Source organism: Magnolia sinica, chromosome 2 (assembly GCF_029962835.1).
Source record: "Magnolia sinica isolate HGM2019 chromosome 2, MsV1, whole genome shotgun sequence".
NCBI lineage: Eukaryota > Viridiplantae > Streptophyta > Magnoliopsida > Magnoliales > Magnoliaceae > Magnolia > Magnolia sinica.
This window is the reverse complement of record NC_080574.1, coordinates 108,765,462-108,788,027: the sequence shown is the minus strand read 5'-3', so window position 1 is coordinate 108,788,027 and position 22,566 is coordinate 108,765,462. Positions and strand designations below refer to the sequence as shown.

The 22,566-nt window shown below is 38.9% G+C and overlaps 1 protein-coding gene across 1 annotated transcript in view; it reads left to right on the top strand.

Moving 5' to 3' along the window:
- Nucleotides 1-12,866: 12,866 nt before the first annotated feature.
- Nucleotides 12,867-22,566, top strand: part of LOC131237364 (uncharacterized) — a 130,410-nt gene continuing 120,710 nt past the window's right edge. The window contains exon 1 of the mRNA XM_058235083.1: nt 12,867-13,294. Within this exon, the coding sequence (XP_058091066.1) occupies nt 13,105-13,294 (190 nt within the window). The 5' untranslated portion in view covers nt 12,867-13,104. The remainder of the gene's footprint in view (nt 13,295-22,566) is intronic.

Below are 22,566 nucleotides of genomic sequence, written 5' to 3'. Positions count from 1 at the left end.
ATCATGTTAACTTTTGAAATTACTTTTAAATAAAAAATTAAAATCATTTAGAATGATGATTTTTTAAATTTTATTTTAAAACACAAATTGAAACAAGATTTGGACGATTGATGAGATTCATAATCAAATCATCCATCGAATTTGGCATTTAATAGAGTATAAGTGCGATACCACCTTAATTTGGTAGAAAATTCATCATCTCAAGACTTCACAATTAATTTTTCGTTCTTGATACATTCAAACTTGTGCCCATAATTTGAATGGTTTGGTTCAAATTATTTATATGCAACCTAAGCACTGTAAAGCAATTTCTAACTGCCTGCATAACATCCATCACACTCTACTTCGAATTTGAGCAAATGGGCCTCATAACACGGGCCCTATAAATGTCAAGGTGGGCCTTAAAAATGGCCACAAATATATATATATATATATATATATATATATATATATATATATATATATATATATATATATATATATATATATGCATGGAATTTGGCTCTTAATAGGTTAACACTCGGGTTTCTGGGAAACGGGTCATGTACTTAGGTCGCAGGATATTGGGACTCACAGAAGCACACAGAGATGAATCAAATGAAGTAATCACAATCGCACAAGAAAATCCAACAGAGTACACTCCAAAATTACGTGAAAAAAATCCTTGCGGGAAAAACCACAGCACAAGGTGATAATGTACTATGAATAACAAAGCTGCAAGAGATGAAACCTTACCAATTAAAGCCCCGAGAGAAAAATCCTCGCCTTTTCTCTCTCCAAAACCCTCTCAAACCCTTAAGCACATCTAACATTCGCCCTAATCCTAATTACACCTATATATATAAGTAAAAACGAAAATGGAAATAAATCGTGCAAAACTGCGCAAACTACACAATTTGCTGACCGGTCAAGACACTCGATCGGGTGGGTCGACCTATTAACCAGAGTTTTTGACATGTCAAAAACTCAAAAAACAGTCTAGAGAGTTTTGGAAAAAAAAACCTGAATATTTTCGATATCCTTCAACTTGTCAATCAGTCAATTGCCCTTGTTTCAGCATAGATTTGAGGAATCCCATTTTCAACAATCTCCGTCGTGACTCCAATCTTTATGTTGCAACACGTTGTGCCCGATCATCTATCTCGACTTTGTCTCAATCATAGCTTCACAATCATCGCTTCTCGTGCACACTCTATCTTCACCCTATCTTTGCCAGGCCAAGAGAAGTTATACTGAAATTGAACTTCTCTATAGGAACCACATTCGTAAGTATATCCACCGTATTCACGCTTGTATGTAACTTCTCAAGAGTCACACCGCCTTCCTTAAGCACTCGTTAAATAAAAATAATGATACACATCAATACGTTTAGTTCTAGAGTGGTAAACCGAGTTTTTTGTCAAATTAATCGTGCTTTCGTTATCGCAATTAACTGGCATGACCTCCTGTCAAAGCTCCAACTGATATATCATTCCCCCTTGTAATGACCCAGAAAATTTCGTGCTGAGACCCGAGTACTACCTCTATTTTCCTTAGAAGTTATTTATGGGTTAATTAGCGTTAAACTCGATTACTTGTGAAATTAGCATCAATCACTTTAAATTTGATCTGCAGGACTCAAAACCTATAGAATCGTTAGCGCTATGTTACTCTGAAATATGGGATTCAACGTTAAATCCAGTTGCTCTCGGGAATTTTTAGAAGCTTTCGATCGGACCTGGACCGCGCGTCGAAAGTCCGATAGCGATGATCTTAGACAGTTATGGTCACCATGTTGGACTTGACCATCACCTCAAAAATCAGTCCAGATGATGTCCTGGGTCGATTTGATTGAGTCCGGAGTGAAGAGTGTGAGAACGGTGATAAATTAAATATGATTTTATGAAATCTGAGTCGTGTCGCTTGCGCGATGATTTTAAGCAATCTGACCGTTGGATTCTGACCCAATTTCACCCTCGGATCAGGGAAGATGGCCCGGGCATGCCATAATGCTTGTGGACCTGATTGAGTTTCGGTAATCGTTAAATTGAGAGTGGTCTGCCATGGCTAATCTGTAAATCCGATCGGTACGAAAACTCAGCCTGACCTAGATCCATGGTTAGTGAGCTTAAGTCTGACCGCACGTGGAAAGAGGACCATCGGAAGTGCTCCGTTGGATCGAGAGAGACCCGATTTGGTTATAACCTAAGTATACCTTGGCCCTGGGGCTTCTTTCATCTATTTTAAGCCTATATAAAGACCTTAAAACTCTCACTCTCTTTTCCATACGAATTTCATAACCTTAGCTAAGAAAGAGAGAGGAAAAGAGAGAAAGTGAGAGAGAAGTTGGTGAATCATCTTAAGATTTTTTCCTGTTACTCTGCATCCTTAAACCATCACTTTTAAATCGTTATTCCGGCGATTCTAAGTTCCTTCTTGGGTAAGTTAATCTAACCATAATCTGTTTAGAGCTTAGAATAGTCTATGTGTTGATGTAGCTCATTTCTATTTTTGTCTTAGGTTATCTAGTCGCCGTTGACGAAGACATATCGTCTGAATCAGTTCGGTGTGCTTTTTCTGGTTTAAGGTGCAGACTACATTCGTATAGGTTATGGTTTTCAAGGCTTTCAATGTCAGTTAATGATTTATTCTTATTGTGGGTGCAATTTCACATGCCAAATGCTATGTTTATTTTGTGTTCCTGATATGTATGTGTTATATTGAGATTTGTGTATTCTATGTATATGTAGGAAGTATCGTATACGTATAAAATATGAACATGTACTTGCCATGATTAACTGTTGTGTATTTGTGCTAGTTATATGTGTGCCAACTCCTTGGCAAAAGGAATTGTCCAAATGCGTGTATTCCAACATACGTCATGTATGTTGAACTATGTAGTCTGAGTGTTTGTAGAAATGTCTGAATGGTCTAAAGTGTAATATATTATCCTATTATGCGGGCGTTGAGAAGCGATTCTCAACTCTCCTATTGGTGTGTATGATTTCTTACATGCAAGTCACATTCTTTGCTGTTTAACTTCAAGTATTACTTATGTGTAAATCCATGTTAAGTTGATACTCTTCAAATGCTCACATACTACATGATTTGAATTATTATTCCATTACTGTTCTAAATTGTATATGCATATCTGTTATAATGGAATGTGTTTGGGACTATGAAATAGTCCAGGAAATCGGTAATCGGCCTTGAGTTCGTGGCTGAGGTTGCTTTCGCCACGAAGGACGTGATTTGACGAACCCGAGTCGTATTAGAGTTGTCGGCAGTAGTTTGGCCACACGGAGTGTTTGCGCACTCTATGTCGTTCAACCCAACGTGCGCTCGTGCTAGTCGAGTTCGTCAAGTAACCCGATTGTTCGATGTATGTTCACCATGTATGGACGCTATTGTTTGAATCTAGGGTACCAAACTTACCGATGAAATTCCGTTAACTGTTGTACCTTGATCCGCTAAGACTCATGAGCCAGACATGGTGGTATGGGACACCGTGGTCGAGCTGTCAGCCTACACTGGGGTGACGAGCCTCCCCGTAGTGACCAGTGAGCACACCAAACTCGTGAGCCGATTATGGTGGTATGAGACACTATATTCGTGTTGTCGGCCTACATTGATTAGCGACGAGCCCTTTGTAGTGACCTCGAGCATACCTTGATACTGCATTAAGGCGACGAGCCTTAGAGTAGTAACGAAGGTATGATAGGCGTGCATTGATTGGTGACGAGCCCTTTGCAGCGACCTAAAACCATATGATCGTATGAGATGGCCTAGAACTGACGACCCTAGAATGGATCACTGTGTGGAAATTGATATGAGGAAGGTACCTTAGCTTCCCAATCCTGCTATATGAAAAGGACTAATAACAACTTGGTAATCATGTTCATGCACCGCATTGCATGTGCGTGGAAGTCGTTGGCACTGCGGGAGGTTGTCATGCGTAACGTAAGATGAAGACGCTGAGGGAGTAAGGCGAGGGCATGCATCATTTATATATACATCCTTGCATTAACAAGAGTACTTTATATTTGTTTAATTGTATTGCCTTATCATTACTGCTTGATTGATTTGATATCATGTTAACTTTTACGGTATTGTTCCACTGAGTTGATCACTCACTCCCACGTTCTAGGGCGGTGTTTCAACACCAACCAGACTCTGTCTTAGATGCAGATGTTAACGCGACCCCTAAAGCAGAGCCGGAGTATGAGGATGATGAGGCCGCGTTTTCTTTTATGCAGTTCTCAGGCGGGTTCTTGTGAACCATGCCCTGATATGCGGGGATTCTGGATTTTCTTTGTAATTGTACTAGATGATGTCATTTAATATTTGTATTTTTTGATAGCAACACTTGTAAGTATGACATGTCATGTATATGTATTTCAGGGACTTACACATGTATACATATGTTTCTTTAAGTCTTCCGCTTGCGTCTTTCACTTATCCTTGAATTATGTTTGCAGTTTGGCTTAATCTATTCCATGTTTTATGTACTCTTACAGACAACATACATCTATCATTAAATATATTGCATAAGTGATGTTTTGAAACTCGGGAGCTGAGTTATGCTCAACCCCCGAATTTCAGGGCGTTACACCCCTCAACTAAATTGCTTCCTTAAATGATTCCATCACCGCCATATACTCAGCTTCGGTCATGGAAAGAGCCACCACGGATTGAAGCTTTGGCATTTAATTGATCGTTCTACCCGCTAACATAAATGAGTAATCAAAAGTCGACCTTCTATTCTTCATATTGCCTGTGTAATCTAAATTCACATAGCATACTAACTTGTCCCCTGATTTTTCAAATGTTAAGACGTAGTCCTGCGTACCTTGAATATGTCGAACTAGCCATTTCACTGCCTCCTAGTGTTGTTTGTCGATGTTAGACGTATATCTGCTAACAACATTTATTACATATGAAATATTTGATCTTGTATAGACCATGACATACATTAAGCTGTCAACTACACTTGAATAAGGCACACGAGATATAACATATTTTTCTTCATTCATTTCAGGATACTGTTTAGAAGAAGAGAAAAATGAGTCGTGTGAGGAATGTTGACCAGCATTGCCTTGTCCATCCCATACTTCACCAGTACCTTCTCAAGGTATTCAACCTGAGATAACGATAGCCTACTCCTCTTCATGTCTCTGTGTATGTCATTTTCGAGAACCCTCTTTGCAGCCCCTAGATCTTTCATCTCACATGTCCCTAATAGTTAAGCCCTCAGTATGTCAATCTTAGACATGCTATGACTGACGATAAGCATGTCATTAACATATAATATCAAGATAATGAACTTCTTATCACTCGGTGTCTTGAAATAGACACAATGATCATACTCACTCCTGGTAAACCTCTGACTCATCATAAAAGAATCAGATTTCTTATACCACTGCATGGGCGATTGAGTTAAGCCATACAATGACCTCTTCAACCTACAAACCTTGTTATTTGCCATTTGTATTTCAAATCCTTTTGGTTGCTTTATATAAATATGCTCTTCCAATTCCCCATGTAGGAAAGTAATATTCACATCCATCTATCCCAGCTCGAGATTGTATTGGTCAACTATTGTCAATACGAATATGATAGATACTTGCCTCACCACATGAGTGAAGATTTCAGTGGTGAAGCAACACATTCCTTCTAAGTATATTCCTTCATTATCAACATTACATTGTACTTTTCTTATTTTTTCATGAAGATCCACTTACACTGGTTTGCTTTACCACTAACAGAAAGGTCCACAAGCTCTCACATATCATTCTTGTACAAGGAATCAATCTCGTCATGGATCATCGCTTTTCACTTTTCAACATCCATGTCATCAATAACCTTCTGAAAAATAGATGGATCCCCCTCATTTGTAATGAGGGTAAATGCAACATTCGACTCATCCTTGTATATCAATGGTAACATACAATCCTTTTGTGGATTCCTTCTCACAAGCGACTGCTTCAGCTGATCTTGTACCTATATCTGCATCTCAGTATCAACCCATATCTCATATCTGTTTATCTAAACATTCACAACCGACTTTTTCACTTTATCGTGCTCATCCTTATGGAACAAGAATCCCTCATTGAATTTGACGTCACAACTATAGATGGTTTTTTGTGTGATATATTGTATACCTCTTCACACCACCATCATAGCCAACAAAGATGTACTTTTTAACGCTTTAGTCCAACTTATCTCTCTCAATTGACGATACGTGAGAGTAAGCATTGAAACCAAATACTCGCAGCCCCGAGTAATATACTTGTTGACCACTCTACACTCCCTCTGGAATTTTGTAATTAATAGCCTTAAAAGGGGACCAATTCTCCAAGTAACAAGTCATGTTAACGCTCTCAATCCACATTTTCTTACCTAACCCAAAATTACTTATCATGCATTGGGCCCTTTTTAAGAAAGTCGGATTCATCCGCTCAACCACGCTATTCTGTTCTGGCGTGTGGCGCACTGTGTCGTGCCTTATGATCCTTTTATATATTATAAAAATGATAAAAATTCTTATAAGTAAATTTTCCACCGTTATTTGTCTTCAAATCTTTCACCTTTCACCCTTATTGTTTTTCTAAAATCACCTCCCATTGTTTGAAGTTAGTAAAGATATTGGATTTATTTTTCAGAAAATAAACTCACACCTTTCTAAAATAGTTGTCAATGAATGTAACATATTATGACGACCCTTCACTAGAAACTACGAACGACCACTCCCATACATCAGAATGCACATAATTCATAACCCCTTTACAAACATGTTTCTCAGACTTGAAAGATAACATTGACTATTTACTATATATACAATGCATATATACCAAAATCGATGCTTTTAAAAGCTAGGATAAAATAACGATCAGAAAGTACATTCATGCCCTACTCGCTCATGTGGCTTAAGCGCGCATGCCACATACGTGTAAACATAGAATTTGCTACAGACGTTACAACTCCATCTGGTGAAGTGCTTCTTATTAACCTGTAAAAGTTGGTATTCCATTGTGTTTTCATGACTACGAGTACCCCATTTGAAACCTTAAGGACACGATCAAACCAGATGAATTTACACCCAAGTGCCTCGAGTGCACCTTAAGATATCAAACTCGTCATCAACTCAGGAAGGTGTCTCACATCAGTTAAGATAACTCCATGCCATCAAACATCTTGACGTGCGTCGATCCAACACTAACCATGTTACATGCATTGTCACTCATTGCCTATAAACACCTAACTACTATTGCACTCACTGTAAATGGTGTACCCCTCTTATGAGGGGTCATGTGATACGAAGCCCTTGTATCCAAAATCCATTCATCGTCGAAATACCTAAATTTTGATGTAGTCGGCATGTTACTACTACTCGCCTTCTCACTAGATTCCACAGTGTTGCCTTCTTTGAAAGAACCCTCTGATTTTTCATTCCTGCACTTAAAATTTTGATAATCCTTTTTCATGTACCCTATCATGCCACAACTTTAGCACTTCAGCTGACTTTGTTGTTGCCCTTGGATTTGAATCTCGATTGCAAATATCTTATATCCCGCTCAGAACTCTCCCCCTCGTAACCAGTGCGTCTATAGAAGCACCCACGTCGCCGCTTTTATTTCTCATTGCCTTTGATTGAAGAGACGAGACAACAATCTCAACGCTAATGGTTGTCGTATCGGTATACAAAGAGTCTTTGAATGACTCATCGATTCTGGAAGAGAATTCAATAGAATACATGCTTGATCTTCATCCTTCATTGCCTCATCTACGTCCAACAATTTACAAACAAACCTATTGAAGTTACTAATGTGTGTCTCAACATCATCCCCCTCAGCCATCTTCATATTGAACAATTGTAATTCAGATATAAACGATGCTCAAGAGACTTCTTCGAATAAATGTTCATTAACTTCGCCCATGTATCAGCCGCAGTCTTCTCTCTCATAACATTGTAGAGGACTTCATCCGTTAGACACAATTAGACTGAGATATTGACATTTTGATGTAACTTGTTCCACTCTTATTCTTTCATAGTTTTCAATCACTTTCCAAGGAGTGTGTCTTCCAATCCTCGTTGAACTAGAAGGCTCTTCATTTTCGCATTCCATAGTTTTAAATTATTTTTCTCATAATATTTCTCTATATCGAACTTCATCCTAGATGACATAGATAGAGGTGGGCTTCGAGTCGAGTCGGACCGAGCTAGGTCCAACCCAACTTAATCCGGTTTTGAAAAAGGCCTGACCCGAACTCGATACCGAGTCCAGCATGCCTGACTAGATTTGAGTCCATGTATGGGCTGGGCTGATTCGAACCGAGTCTGACCCGGTCATAAATATCGAGTCATATCAAGTTGGCACTGATTCAGATCGGGTTATCGGTTCGAAAAAGATGATACAGTATAATAGGAAATTCTGGACTATGGGGATAAAATGGATGGACGGAGGGGATAAAATATATAAATCATGATGGACCTCACTGAGTTCAGTACGGGCCTATTGATTTTCCAAAATCCATTGGAAATGAGCTGTAGTCTTGCAGATAATCAATTATTACTTTTTTACACGTAGTTTGGCCTAAAAAACTGTGGCACAAATGCGTTGTTATTGGTAACATTTGCGGGCCCCACATCAGTATGCATGTGTTTGATTCACTCCCTTCATATGTTCTACGTGTCCATTTTAGGGCATAATCCAAAAAATGAGGCAGATACAAGGCTCCATTGGGCCACACCACAGGAAATATGAGGAATTTAAGGCCTACCACTGAAAATTAAAACAAGCGCAGGGCCCACGTAAATGAGTACCTGCCATCCAACTTGTTCATATCGTCATACAAACATAGATGAAGGGAAAGAACAAAAATAAGCTTGATCTAAAACTTCTATGGCCCCAAAAAATAAATAAACGGTAAGCTTTCTTTTCCCCTCGTTTTATGTGGTGTGGTCCAATTGAGTGTTGGATCTTCCTCATTTTTTTGGGCTCGTTACTAAAATTAGAGGGAAAAACAAATAGACGGCATGATCAAGTACATACATGATAGTGGGCCCCATGAGTTTTAGTGGGAAAAAATCCTTCTATCCTCGGTTTCAATGTATTGTCAACATCAAGTCCATGTCAAAGGCGGCTTCCCAACCTAAATACAGGAAGAAGATTGTGTCTTACCCCCACCCAGACGCTAATCCATCCGGATAGGGCTCTGTAGGGCCCATTGTGATGTAAAGGTTTTATATTCACACCGTCCATCCATATTTACAGATAATTTTACGGCATTAACCCATAAATAAGGCGGAACCAAGGTTTAAGTGAACTACAAAGTGGGGATTGAACATCCACCATTAAAAACTTCTTGGGAGCTGAAGAAGTTTCGGATCAAGCTGATATTTGTATTTTAACTTCATCGTGGTCTGCATTACCTTATGAATGGGTTGGATGGTGAAAAAACATTACAGTGGCCCTTAGAAAGGTTTCAACGGTGGGTGTTTTTCTCAATGCAACTTCGTTTGGTGTGGTCCACTGGAGCTAAGGACTTGTCTTATTTTTAGAATAATTCTGTAAAATGATATGAGAAAAGCAATGGATGGTGTAGATAAAACACTTACATCACGATGGGCCCCACATAGCCCCGCTCAGACGGATTACTGTCCGGCAGGGATAGGATGCAATCCGCTTCCATAAATACAAGGGTAATTTACCCATTAACACTTCATTCATGCAGGTTATTGAAAAACAAACACGCTCACTATGTTACTCAATACACAACTCGTTTCCATCTCCACCATTCGTGTGTGTGGTCCATTCTCTTAACATTTTAAAAAACTTTAAAAATAAATTAGACAGACGCACCTGATGGGCTGTTGGCTACCGCTGCCAGATATGAGAGGAGAGAGAGACAGGAGAAGGAGGAAGGCCGGAGGGACTTACAGTCGTATGTCGGACGGGACGGGATGGTTGATGGGTGCCGGACGAGAAGGGATTGAGTTTTTCCAGATTAGGGTGTGTGGTGGGTAAGGTAGAGAGGATTAGGAACTGCTTTTTTTTTTTAAATATATATACCCTACTTGACAACTTGAGTCGAGTCGGGTTTCGGATCGAGCTGAGTTTGACAGATCAAGTTTCGGGTCACTCGACTCGGTTTGAGTTCGGATTGGACGAACCCTACTCGGTTTGGACCAACTCACCCATTCGGTTTGGGTCGAGTTGGGTTCGAACGTGTCGGACAAGTCGAGTTGGTTCATGCCCAGCTCTAGACAGGGATATCTTCTGTTCAGATTCAATTTCCTTCCCAACGTTAGCTATGATACCACTTGTTGGGATTTGCGGAAGCACACAGAGAGGAATTAAACAAAGTAATTACAGTTGTACAAGCAAATCCAACAGAGAATACTCCGAATTTATGTGGAAAAACTTTTGTGGGAAAAAACTGAAGTACAAAGTAATAATGCACTATGAATAACAAAGTTACAAGAGATGAAAACTTATCGATAAAAGCATTGGGGGAAAAACACTAGCCTTTTCTCTCTCCAAAAGCCTCTCAAACCTTTTAAACATGTATGACCTTTCACCTTAATCTTGATTACACTCATATATATAAAAGTAAAAAGAAAATAAAAACAAACCACACAAAAGTACGCAAATTATGCAACTTATCTACCCGTCGATTCAACCGGTTGAAACATGTTGATTAGTCGGATCAACCCGTCAATCAAAGTTTTCGATAAAAAATACTTCAAAGAATTTTGCAAAAATACTGAATATTTTCGATATCGTTTGACTTGTTGATCAAATTATAGACTGATGATGGTCTCTGTTTCAGCATAGATGGAGGAATTTGATTTTCAACACAAGATTTGGAATGGAGTCCGATTCTCAACACAAGATTCGGATGTGAAGCTCCCACAGGCCACGAATACACATATGGGCTGTTTGATTTTCTATATCCCATGTAAATGGGTAATAATTAATTCCTTCAGTAATTATTGCATTGTTCCTGTTGCTAGATTTGACCCATGCACTACAAAATATGTGTGGGACCCACCCTGATTGTATGTGGCTTATCCACACCATCCATCCATTATGTGAGCTGAATTTAAAGAACGAGAAAAAAAAAATGAGGAAGATACAAAGCTCAAGTGGACCATACCACATGAAAAAGGAAATCAAACACCTATAGTTAAAAACTTGTTAGAGCCACTATTTTCTCTGGTGTGGGCCACTTGAGTATCGGATCTATCTCATTTTTCTGCTCATGTCTCAAAATTTTCTACTAAAACAGATGGAAGGAGCGGATATATATATATATATATATATATATATATATATATATATATATATATATATATATATAAAAATAAAGGCAGGGCCATCCATTTAAATGAGTCATTTTTTACCCGTTCTCGGAGCAGAAATACACCTACTTTTCAACTAGGATGAAAAAGTAATAATTTTAGGGAGGAATTGGAAAATCAAACAATCCCTGAACACAAGCCACCGTTAGAGTTTTCCAGTACCGAAGTAAATTTTCGTGATCAGCCATCCAAAGCGAGACCCATCGTATGAATGGTTTAGATGGTTGCAACATAACTTGAAGTTGAACTGAAACAGTTCCGACCAAGAAACTAGCTATACGTCGTGATGTACTGTGCAAACATATCCTCGACAACGGACAAGATTAATCAGCGGTGTACTTTATGTACTTTCAAGGGCATTTTCTTCTTTTGAAAATCAGGTCCAACGGTTGCACGGACGCGACGATCCACTAACCGGGGGCAGGGGAATCTCTATCTTCGTGGGGCCTACCGTAGTGTTTGTTTTATATCCACTCCGCCCATCCGTCTTTCCTCATGTTTTTGACACGAACTTATACTTAAGGAGATCCAAAACCCAAATGTGCCAGACCACCTCCGTGATGTTATTCCACCGGGATGAAGAGAAAACACAAATCTCAGGCCCTTCCAAAATATGTGGACCCAAAGAAGGTCTCAATGGTCAAAATTTAATTCCCACTGCTTCTAGTGATGTGTCTCAATTAAGTTATATCCACCTCATATTTAGGATTATGTCATAGAATAATCTGGAGAAATAGACAGACGGATTGGATTCAACATAAACATCACAGTGGGCCCCACTGAGCTAAGGTCTACGGGGGATTTCTGTAACCCGACTTTCAGGCAAGCCGCGCTCTGCACTGGAATGTCCATCTCCCAATTTTTTTTTTTGAGAAAAGCAGCCGCGGGAAACGGAACTGGATTGCGTACTGAGTAACTCGGTACACTATAGCGTACTGAGTAAACACTTTACGTCCCACCGTGGATACATGTAACTTATCCACGCCGTCCATCCGTTTTTACAGCTCATTTTAAGTTATAAAACAAAAATAAAAGTATATTCAAATCTAAAGTAGACCACAACAAAGGAAATAGTGGGGATAATGATGTTCACCGTTGAAACCCTCCTAGGCCAAAAGTGACTTTTTTTTGTCATCCAACCTGTTCATAACGTCCAAAAGACACGGATGAAAGAAAAAAAAAACTGTCAGCTTAATCTAAAACTTTTATGGCCCTTAAATAAGTTTTCAACATTAAGTGTTCAATTCTCACTTTTTCTTGTGGTGTTATCCACATGAGATTTTTATATCCTTAAATTTTCATTTCATGCTATAAAATGATCTTTTAAAACAGATGGACAGTATGGATAAGACAAATAAATAACAGTGGGATCCACAGAATTTACTCTGCACACTACAGCGTACCGAGTAAATCACTATGCAGACCGCTTCCGCGGGAAACCAATCAACGTCAAAGAAATCTTTTCTTTTCGTTTTATTCTAATATATAAAATAGAAAATAATTAATAATACTAATAAATTCGCAAACTGGGAAGAACCAAACCCAAAATCCCACCACTTCCCTTTTTTATTTTTCTTTTCGCTTTACCCTTTTTCTCCCTTGCGAAAAGCCCTCTTCCTTCCTCATATCTCCCCCAGATCTAGGGCAAACTCGCCGTCCCTTTCCAGATTCCACCAACTATCCGTTATAGCGCCATTTCCTGCCGTTTCGACCCTCCATTTTCCGTTTCCTGACCGTTATTCTACCCATCCCTACCGAAGATGTCAGCTACCGTTGCCGAGAAGCCGGAAGAAAAGAAGGCTGCTGCAGGAGAGGTGCTGTTTTGTGGTGCAACGAACTGGGAAATCATGGGCCGAAAGACCGGAGCTAGTGTCACTGGAAATCTCTTCTCTCCGACTCGGCTTCGGCCGCTCATGAACATCGACATTCGCTACGTGGCTTCTGGATGCAGTAAGCTCCTTCCGTTTTGTCTTCTTCTTCCAAGCTAGGGCTTCTGCGTTGAAATTTTTACTTTGTTTTCTTGTGGTTTTGGTTTTTTCCTGTTTTCAGCTTTGAATGGTATTCTGCTTTCATTATCCTTGCCTTTATTCTGTCCATATGAATCTTCACGTCTTTTTATGAGAAGCTGTACACGTGTTTTACTAGATGAGAAATGCAATGGCTACTTCCAATATTAGGATTTTGAATCCCGCGCTTTCTAGGATAACAAATCCTAGAAACAACACCTTCTCCACCATCAAACTACATTTATTTGAGTTAACAAAATGCCGACTCCTTATTCAGAACTTCAAATACTTGTCATTGATAGTGCAAGTGCTTATAAATCTATCATCAACATATGCAATAGTAAATTTGCCAATAAAGTGTCCAAGTACCTGTCTGGACTTGACAAAGAAGTGCTAGGGGTATTAGAGAGCCTGAATAGCAGTTCTAACCACTGACTCATGTAGTCTTTTGTGAGTCTTGAAGGCCATTTCCCACTCTTCCCCTGGTTGGATTTGAATTTGGTGATAGGTGCTTTTGTAATGAACTTTCAAAATAGTTTGTGCTCCATATAACATATCAAACATTTTTTCCAATCATGGTATGGAAAAACTATAGTTGATCATTATTTTATTTATAACTCCACTATCTATGCACATGCATCCACGTTCCATCTTTCTTTGGAGTCAACGAAGCTGGAACGACAAATGGAGACATATTATCTGTGGCAATTCCTATCTAAAGTAGCTTGGCAATGAATGGACCGTGTAAAGGAGCAATGGACATGTTGATGGATAATTTGACAGGTGATTTGTATGTGGAGAATATTGAAGATGATGGTTAAGTTACCTGGACCATGGTAAAGATGAGAGTGATGGATGTGCAATAGTGGGCAGAATGAGCATTGTAGCTAACATTGAAGATGGTGACCTCCCATGAGGCGCCATCTAGTCAAGGGAAAACGAGAGGAAGCATGATATAATGGACGATGCCTTGATTGATACAGATAACTTATATATATATATATATATTTGAAATGTAATGAAATTTTATTAAGAAAGCGCCAAAAAAGCTCACAAAGCTACCACCCAATCAAAGGAGAGAGTTTACAACCACTAAGGGCCTTAGAACAAGAAACCCATCTCACCAATTTAATTTGCCTAACTAAAGACTTCTTGTTTTGAGCCACACTTATTTTGAAAATACCACATATTCCTCTCCCCGAATTGCCCACAAGTCTGCCAATAAAATCATCCGCCACACTACCCCATGGTCTACCTAGTTCCCCTACTGTGCCAAGCCAAAAACATGTCTTTGATAGTCCTGGCATCATCCATGAGACATTGGAGATGTCAAGAAACCGACCCCAAACTTTATGTGCGAAAGACAATGGATGGAAAAATGATTTACTGACTCCGCATCATTCATGGACAACATGCATATATTAAGAAGCATCATCGACCTTTTTTGATGGTTATCAATTGTTAGCACTTTCTTCCTCCCAACTAGCCATGCAAAAGCTGGAGGACTTCACCAACTTCTACCAAAGCAACAAAAGATTCACCATGGAGGCATGTCGAGTTCGAGGTTGATACTAGTTTTAAAGCTTGAGGATGGGTTATTTCAAATCTGGGGGAGTTGATGCATCAATGATCGTATATAATCAATAAAAAAGATGCATTGTAATCGCTGATCAAAGATATGACTAATTTGACTATCTAGATCTAAGATTTTGACCATCCAACTATCTAGATTATCCTGATTGAGGATTTGGATAAGATCTAAGATTAGATTATAGACATGGACCCAAATCAATGGTCTGATTAAACTGTGGGGTTCCACAAGTTCATGGAGTTTATTCTTCAGTTAGTTGATAGGGCTAGTGTGATGAATTGCAAAACAAGTTTCCTTACTATTTTTGTTGCTTATTTGGCGGACCACCTTTTTAGCATTAAATAATGTTTGAATGACATGAAATTGGTCTCTTTTGAAAGCTCATTGAGTTAGCTCTCAAATGAGCCCAAAATTATGTGATTCCAATATCATTAAGTGAACTATGTCCAATTCGAGAAGAATTATTGTGATGGGATTAGGATATTTGGTAATTTCTCAGTGTTTATTTTGAATAAAAGAATGCTTTCTTTTCTTAATTCCTGCGGCAAGTTTCAAGTTTTTTATTGTTTCTTGCCATGGGATTTAATAGTCCTATAGTCTGATGCCTTTAGACCCTATTGGTGAGATGCCATTGGGTTTGCTTGGAGTTAATCCTCATAGTTATCCTTTATTTTATGATCATCTGTGACTTCAAATATGGAACATAAATTTTAAGATTCTTGCCATTGGTTTCTTTCTATTCTATTTGCATCAGATTCTCTTTTCTTTTGTTTCTTCTTCTTCTTCTTCTTCTTCTTTTTAAAAAATTTTTTTAAAAAAAAAAATTTTTTTTTTTAAATTTTTTTACCCAAGGTTTCCTAGATTAGAAGATCATAGAAACTTATTGTTTGTCGTCATTTTGTTAGAATTTAAACCATTGCTCTATTTCTTTCTTAGCCGTCGAATGTTAGGATTTTTCCATCTAGTGGTTTTTGATGCACTGGCCACCCAAAGTGGGGCCAGGTCAATGATTTCTTTCATTAAACCATGGGCACCACTTGTATAAATTGAATGCTTGAATGGTACTGTACAAACAATTGGCCCTTGCATTCTTGAATTCATCCATAAAAGGTTTTACAGTGCCATTTAGGCTTTCATTGTGTACAATGGCATGTGGAGCCCATCATTCAGTGATGCAAATAGGCGATATTATGTGCCCATGCAATGCAAATTGGATGGATTTCAACCCTTTGATAGTTGTCCATTGAACTGTTTAATTTTTTCTTTGATCCAAGCCAACAATTTGACTTTTAAGGAAGAAACACAACAATTGATCACATTTAACAAAAAAAAGAAGGCCAACTATTATATAGTAGGATCTTCCATATTGGGGTTTTTGGTGCATGAGCTATCCATGGTGAGGTTTATAATATGAGTAGTGATGCAGGACAACTTACTATTTGCTTTAAAAGTTCTAACTGATAGAGTATGGTGAATTAATCCCTTTATCTCATAGCCCAGGCCTCACATCCATGGGTTAGGTCCTTGGCCGAACCCTCCTCGTGGGCCCCAAATTACATGGGTTCCACCCACTCGTGGCCCCCAAATCCATGGTGATGTAGGACAATTAATCACTTGCTTTAAAAACTCAAAGCATGACGAATCAATCCCTTTATCTCATAGCTCAGGCCCTACATTGCATGGGTTAGGACCTTGGCCAAACCCCCCTCGTGAGCCCCACTTCATATGGTTTCCTCTTCACACGAGCCACCTGCCTCACACGGGCCGCTCACCCCGAGTGTGCCCCTGCATCCCAGAGGCAACCCCACTCGAGCCCGGTGTGAAAATGCTCTTGCATTTCATGGGTTTCGCCTCACACCAGCCACTTGCCTCACACGGGCTGCCCCACCCTGAGTGTGTCTTCGCATCCCACAGGCTACCCCACTCGACCTCGGTGTGAAAATGCCCTTGTATTAATCACCCTTGGTGAGGAGTTTCAAATATGAGACTTCCTGCTCTGATACCAATTTGATGCAGGACAACTAACCACTTGCTCTAAAAGCTCGAATTGATAGAGCATGGGGAATTAATCCCTTTCTCTCATAGCCCAGGCCCCCCACATCCATGGGTTAGGTCATCGGCTGAACCCTCCTTGTGGGCCCCAAATCCATGGGTTTCCCCTCACACGAGCCACCCGCCTCATATGGGTCGCCCACCTCGACTGTGCCCCTGCATCCCATAAGCCACCCCACTCAAGCCCAGTGTGAAAATGCCCCTGCATTTAGTCTGGATTAATAAATGTTGGGTCCCACTTGTATAAGTTGAAACTCGAGTGGTACTGCAGAATCTTTTAGCTTGAGCATTGTACTATGGTCTCAGGTTGAGAGTATGCAGTTGCTTCTGGGTTTTCAATTTGCACAATCGGGGTGGCTCGTTCAATGATCCAGACCCTTGTTACAATGGGCTTAGTGTGGTTGGCCCAAACACCCAAAATATCCAAGATTGAAAAGTACCAACACTTTGGTAGGTGGTCGGTAGATGGATGGTTAAGATTGAATTACTGCTTTGGACCAATAAAAGGCCATATATTTATAGCCAGGATCTTCCAATGTAGGGGACTTTTGGTGCATGGACAATCATATCAGCAGCTATGATCATTTTGAACATAGGCCCCTCATATATAAACTGAAAACATGAACGTAAAATACAACTTTGGCCCTGATGCTGTATTAACTCTGTTGAAATATGGATTAGTTTGAGCCTAGGTATCTGGTTTAATGGTCTGTGTGTTCGTGTTTTAGTCGAGCATCACAAGAAATATAACAAAGAAAGAAATACACTTGGGTCATTGGAATATGAGAATCTATGAAAAATCTCCACTTCATGATCTATGAAGCTACAAAAAGTTGAAAGGAATATCAAGAGAAGAGATAATAACCCAACTGATGCCCTTATCTTGCTCTAGCTAGTAATCTTTTTTAATTATTAAGTTCCTATTGTGAGATCTCTTTCTCTCTCTCTCTCAAAAGAAGAAGAAGAAGAAGAAGAAGAAACTATTGTGATTAAACGTCAATTTATATTGAATTGGTTCAACAGAACTGTAACTCCGCATGCTACCTCCTGTGCAAGCCTGGTATGTGAGAAACCTAGATACAGTAGGCAATTTTGTACATGTATAAGGCGGCCCATCTATATGTGACAACCTGTGCCAGTGCTGTGTTTGGGTGTGAGATCTAAGCTGTTCATCAGGTGGATCTTTTTTTTTTTCCCTGGATGGTAGGTGTGTCTGATGGTGTAGAAGCCTTTTGCCAAAAAGTGAGGCGTTCTCAACTTGTCAGGTTGGCTGAAATTCATGAAACAAATATACAGCTAGAAGAATACGGTAGAGTTTTGAAAACCAACCATTTGCTTCTAACGTTGTGGCTGGTGTGCCAGTGGACCAGTCAGAATTTTCAAATAGGCCGTGTACACAGCAGGACCACTGGATGGATATTTTAAACCACTCACTTGTATGCCACATTGGCACACTTGATGACATGTAGATTGACTCCTTATTGATGCTTGTGGGATCAATGAAGCTATTAATACACTGTTGAATTATATCTCCGTTTCCTAGGTCTCTATCTCTGTTTCCCAAGCCTAATGTTAATGATGAATGCTAATTATAATTCTTTGGAAGGAAAACCTGAGAGCTCTTCATTTGTGGAGCTCCTAGAAGATGGTGGAGGATGTGCATCATCAATCATTAGATCATTTTACATTCTCTTCTTCACCACTGCTTTTTGTTTCTATTCTATGTATAAAGCTACTTAAGCATTGAACAGACAAAAATAGCTATACAATAGTGGCTGATTTTATTTTCCATCTCTACTATATATAACGTGAGTAGCCTGGACAATTTTACCCACCAGTAGTTGGAGGAAGAGTTGAAAACTTTGAATCTTAAAAGGAGAATTCAATTTGTCTGAGTCTTCAACTGGGGCATTGTTGTCCTTTAATTTTTCCATGTGAATAGCTTGCTCCCTCCCCATTCTCTCTCCGTTGCCTACAGTTCACACTCTCTTGGGTGCAAATTCTTGGGAAACATGTGTGACAAAAAGCTCAATGGGGCCCACTGTTGTGTCTGTATAACATGCACTTTGTCCATCAGTTGTGCTGGCTCATGTTAGGACATGAGCCTAAAAATGAGGCCTATTTAAAACTCAAGTGGGCCACGCCACAGGAAACAATGGCGATGGGGGTACCCATCATTGGTACCTTCTTGGGGCCCATTGTCATGTTTAATACCACCCAACCCATTCATAAGGTGAATTGAAATAGGATGTAGGGAAATCAAAGATATTATCCTGATCCAACAGTTTGGTGGGCACCATGGTTTCAATGTTGGTTGTCTCCATCCCCACTATTTCCTGTGGGGTGGCAGTGGCGCACGAGTTTTGGAGTTGCTGATTTTTGGGGTCTTGTCCTAACATGATTTGATCGAGCTGATGGACGGAGTGGATGCCACACAGACATCACAGGGGCCCATAGATCTCTCTCTCTCTCTCTCTCTCTCTCTGCGCATGTAGTCGCACCCTTTACCCCCTCTTTCTCTCTTGCCCCGTCTTCCCCTTTTCCCCCTTTTCCCTTACTCCACGTGTTGCACGTGACATACCCACTAGTTCCCATAAACGACAAAGAAAAAAGTAAAAACAATAAAGGAGAAAAAAGGAAATCAAAATAGAGTCAAAGATAGCAGAACATGGTATGGTAACTTTTTTTTTTTTTACATGCCTATTTAATAGAAATCACATGATGATTTTGTATTTTTTCTACATTTGGATTGCATTCCCATTAATAGGGAAAAAATCCTCTGTTTAAAAAAAATAAAAATACAAAAATCATTACTCCAAGATGAGAGAACATTAATTTTAAGTAAACATCAATTCCATACTTTATGCTGTGAACTCCTCAATACACTTGATACCTCGTGGCAAAAAAAAAGGAAATCAAAATAGAGTCAAAGATAGCAGAACATGGTATGGTAACTTTTTCTTTTTTACATGGCCATTAAATATTAATCACATGACGGTTTTTTTTTTTTTTCTTTCTACATTTGGATTGCATTCCCATTAATAGAAAAAATTCCTCTGTTTTAAAAAAAAATACAAAAAGCATTACTCAAAGATGAGAGCATTAATTTTAAGGAAACATCAATTCCATATGTTATGCTGTGAACTTAATACACCCAATAACTCCTGGAGAGCCAAGACCCTGATTGCAACTTGTATAGATGCTGAGAAAAATAAACTAATTTCAAATGGTTTCCTAACTATAGTAATAGATGAGCGTTGGAACCATTTTTCAGTACAAAATCTGGAAGTAATAATTAATAAAATTAAAATAGGAAGGGGAGTTACATGGGAAACTTCTTTTAAGAAAGGAATGCTTGTTTTTATACATCACTCCATGCAAAGACATTTTGCAATTGGAGAGAACTGATGCTGAGAGCTTCCCTAATTCAACTCACTATTGCCATGTAACGTGACACAGGAGAATTTTCAGAGAAGTTCTACTAAGCACACACCTCAACACGCTTTTTCTCTTTCCAACATGGTATCTTTGCAAACACCTTACCTGTGTGTCAGGTGGGTCCACCTTGAAAGATGTGGCCAATACATGGGGATTGTCTTGTACCAGCACGACACATTCCAAACATCTTTGTATTGGGTTGGCCCCACTTTGTAGAAGACCTCACCAATATATCAGGATTGTATACTAATCAGGAGCATGTTTATAAATAGTCTTCCTAAGCAAGCATGGCTACTTATGCCAACATTCTTAATAAATTGCTGTTATCTCTCTCTCTCTCTCTCTCTCTCTCTCTCTCTCTCTCAAAAAATGCCACTTATGCCAACATGGCATGTGTATATGACATCCTTGCCGTGTATTAGGTGAGTCCCACCTTTGGGAAGAGCTGGTCAATCTATTGTGGTTTTCTTGTGCCTGGACACCTTAGCCGCCATGTATTTGTGTCTATGGATGCTGAACAATGTTGTCACATGCGATCGCATAATCGCACAGAACCATGCATATGGCATATGCAATGGTCGCATATGCCATATGCGATGGTATGCGACTGCATATCGCATAATGCGATTGCATATGCCATTGTGCGATCACATAATGGCATATGCGATCGCATACATTCCAACGGTTAGAAATCTGACTGTTGAAACTTTTTTTATATCGAAAGTTTTGCCTATAAAAAGGCACTTCCCCCTCCTCCATTTGCAACATATACTCACTAAAACTTTTAATTCACTCTCTTGCGATCATATATCATTCTAAACCCCTCATTCTCTCTTAATCTCTTTCATAATTTCTCTTATCTTTATTCTTTATTATTTATTTTCACTTGAAGTTGAAGGCAAGAATCAATGATTCAAGATCAAGAAGCAAGAAGAAGAATCACTCTATAGATTCATTCTATCTCTCTCTTCTCTTCTCTTATTCTATTCTCCATTCTAATCTCTAATTCTCTCTCTCTCTCTCTCTCTATATATATATATATATAATTTCTAATCTTTATTCTATCTTGTGTTGTGTAATCTATTCTTGTTTTCTTTCATTAGAATTATCATTTATCAAGAGTCAAGAGTCAAGACTCAAGACTCAACTCAAGAGACTCAACAACTCAAGAGTCGAAGTCAAAATCTTAACTCTCAAGTGACAAGCACACACACACTTGAGATTCAAGTCAACCAACAACAAAGTCTTCTATTTTGTTTCATTGTAAATTTGTAATTTTAAATTGTAGACTCTTGGTTTCTAGTTTCTAGTTTGTACTTTGTAGTTTCTAGTTTATTTCTAATTTTCTAGTTTTTAGTTTATTTCAAGTTTCTAGTTTATTTTTAGTTTCTAGTTTATTTCTAGTTTCTAGTTTTTATTTTTTTCTAGTTTCTAGTTTATTTTTAGTTTATAGTTTGCAGTTTCTAGGATTCAAGATTTAAGAGTGTGATCATTTACATCAAGATTCTAGAATCTGGATTCAAGAGAATAAAGACTTCAAGACTTTCAACTTTCAAGTTCAAGACTTCCAAGTTCAAGAGAAAGGTTTTCAACTTTTAAGATTCACTTCCAAGACTTTCAACTTTCAAGTTTCAACTTCTAACTTCCAACTTCCAAGGACTCAAGAAGAGTCAAGATTCTCTCTCTCTCTCTGTCTCTCTCACACACACACACACAATTGTAACTCCACAACCATACTAGTGACACTCTCTCCATCTCTCTCTCTCTCTCTTGTATTTTTACTATTTACTTACTACTTAGTAGTTAGTACTTGCTTATTATACTAAATAATACTTAGTAGTGCATACTACTTACTTTGTTTAGTACTTAGACTCTAATACACACTCATAGTCTCATAGACACACTACGATCAACTACTCTTAACCTACTAGGCTACTACATGGTGTCATCGTGTCTTCTTCCCAATCTTCTACTTTGAGGCCAAAGTCAAATGACATTGGTTGGAAGTATGGGCACTATCGAAGTGCGGTGATAAATCCAATGTAGTGTGTGACCTGTGTGGATATGTAAGTTTCGGTGGTATTGGCCAGCATAAGAATACCTTATGCACACATCGGGAGCAAATGCAAGAGCAT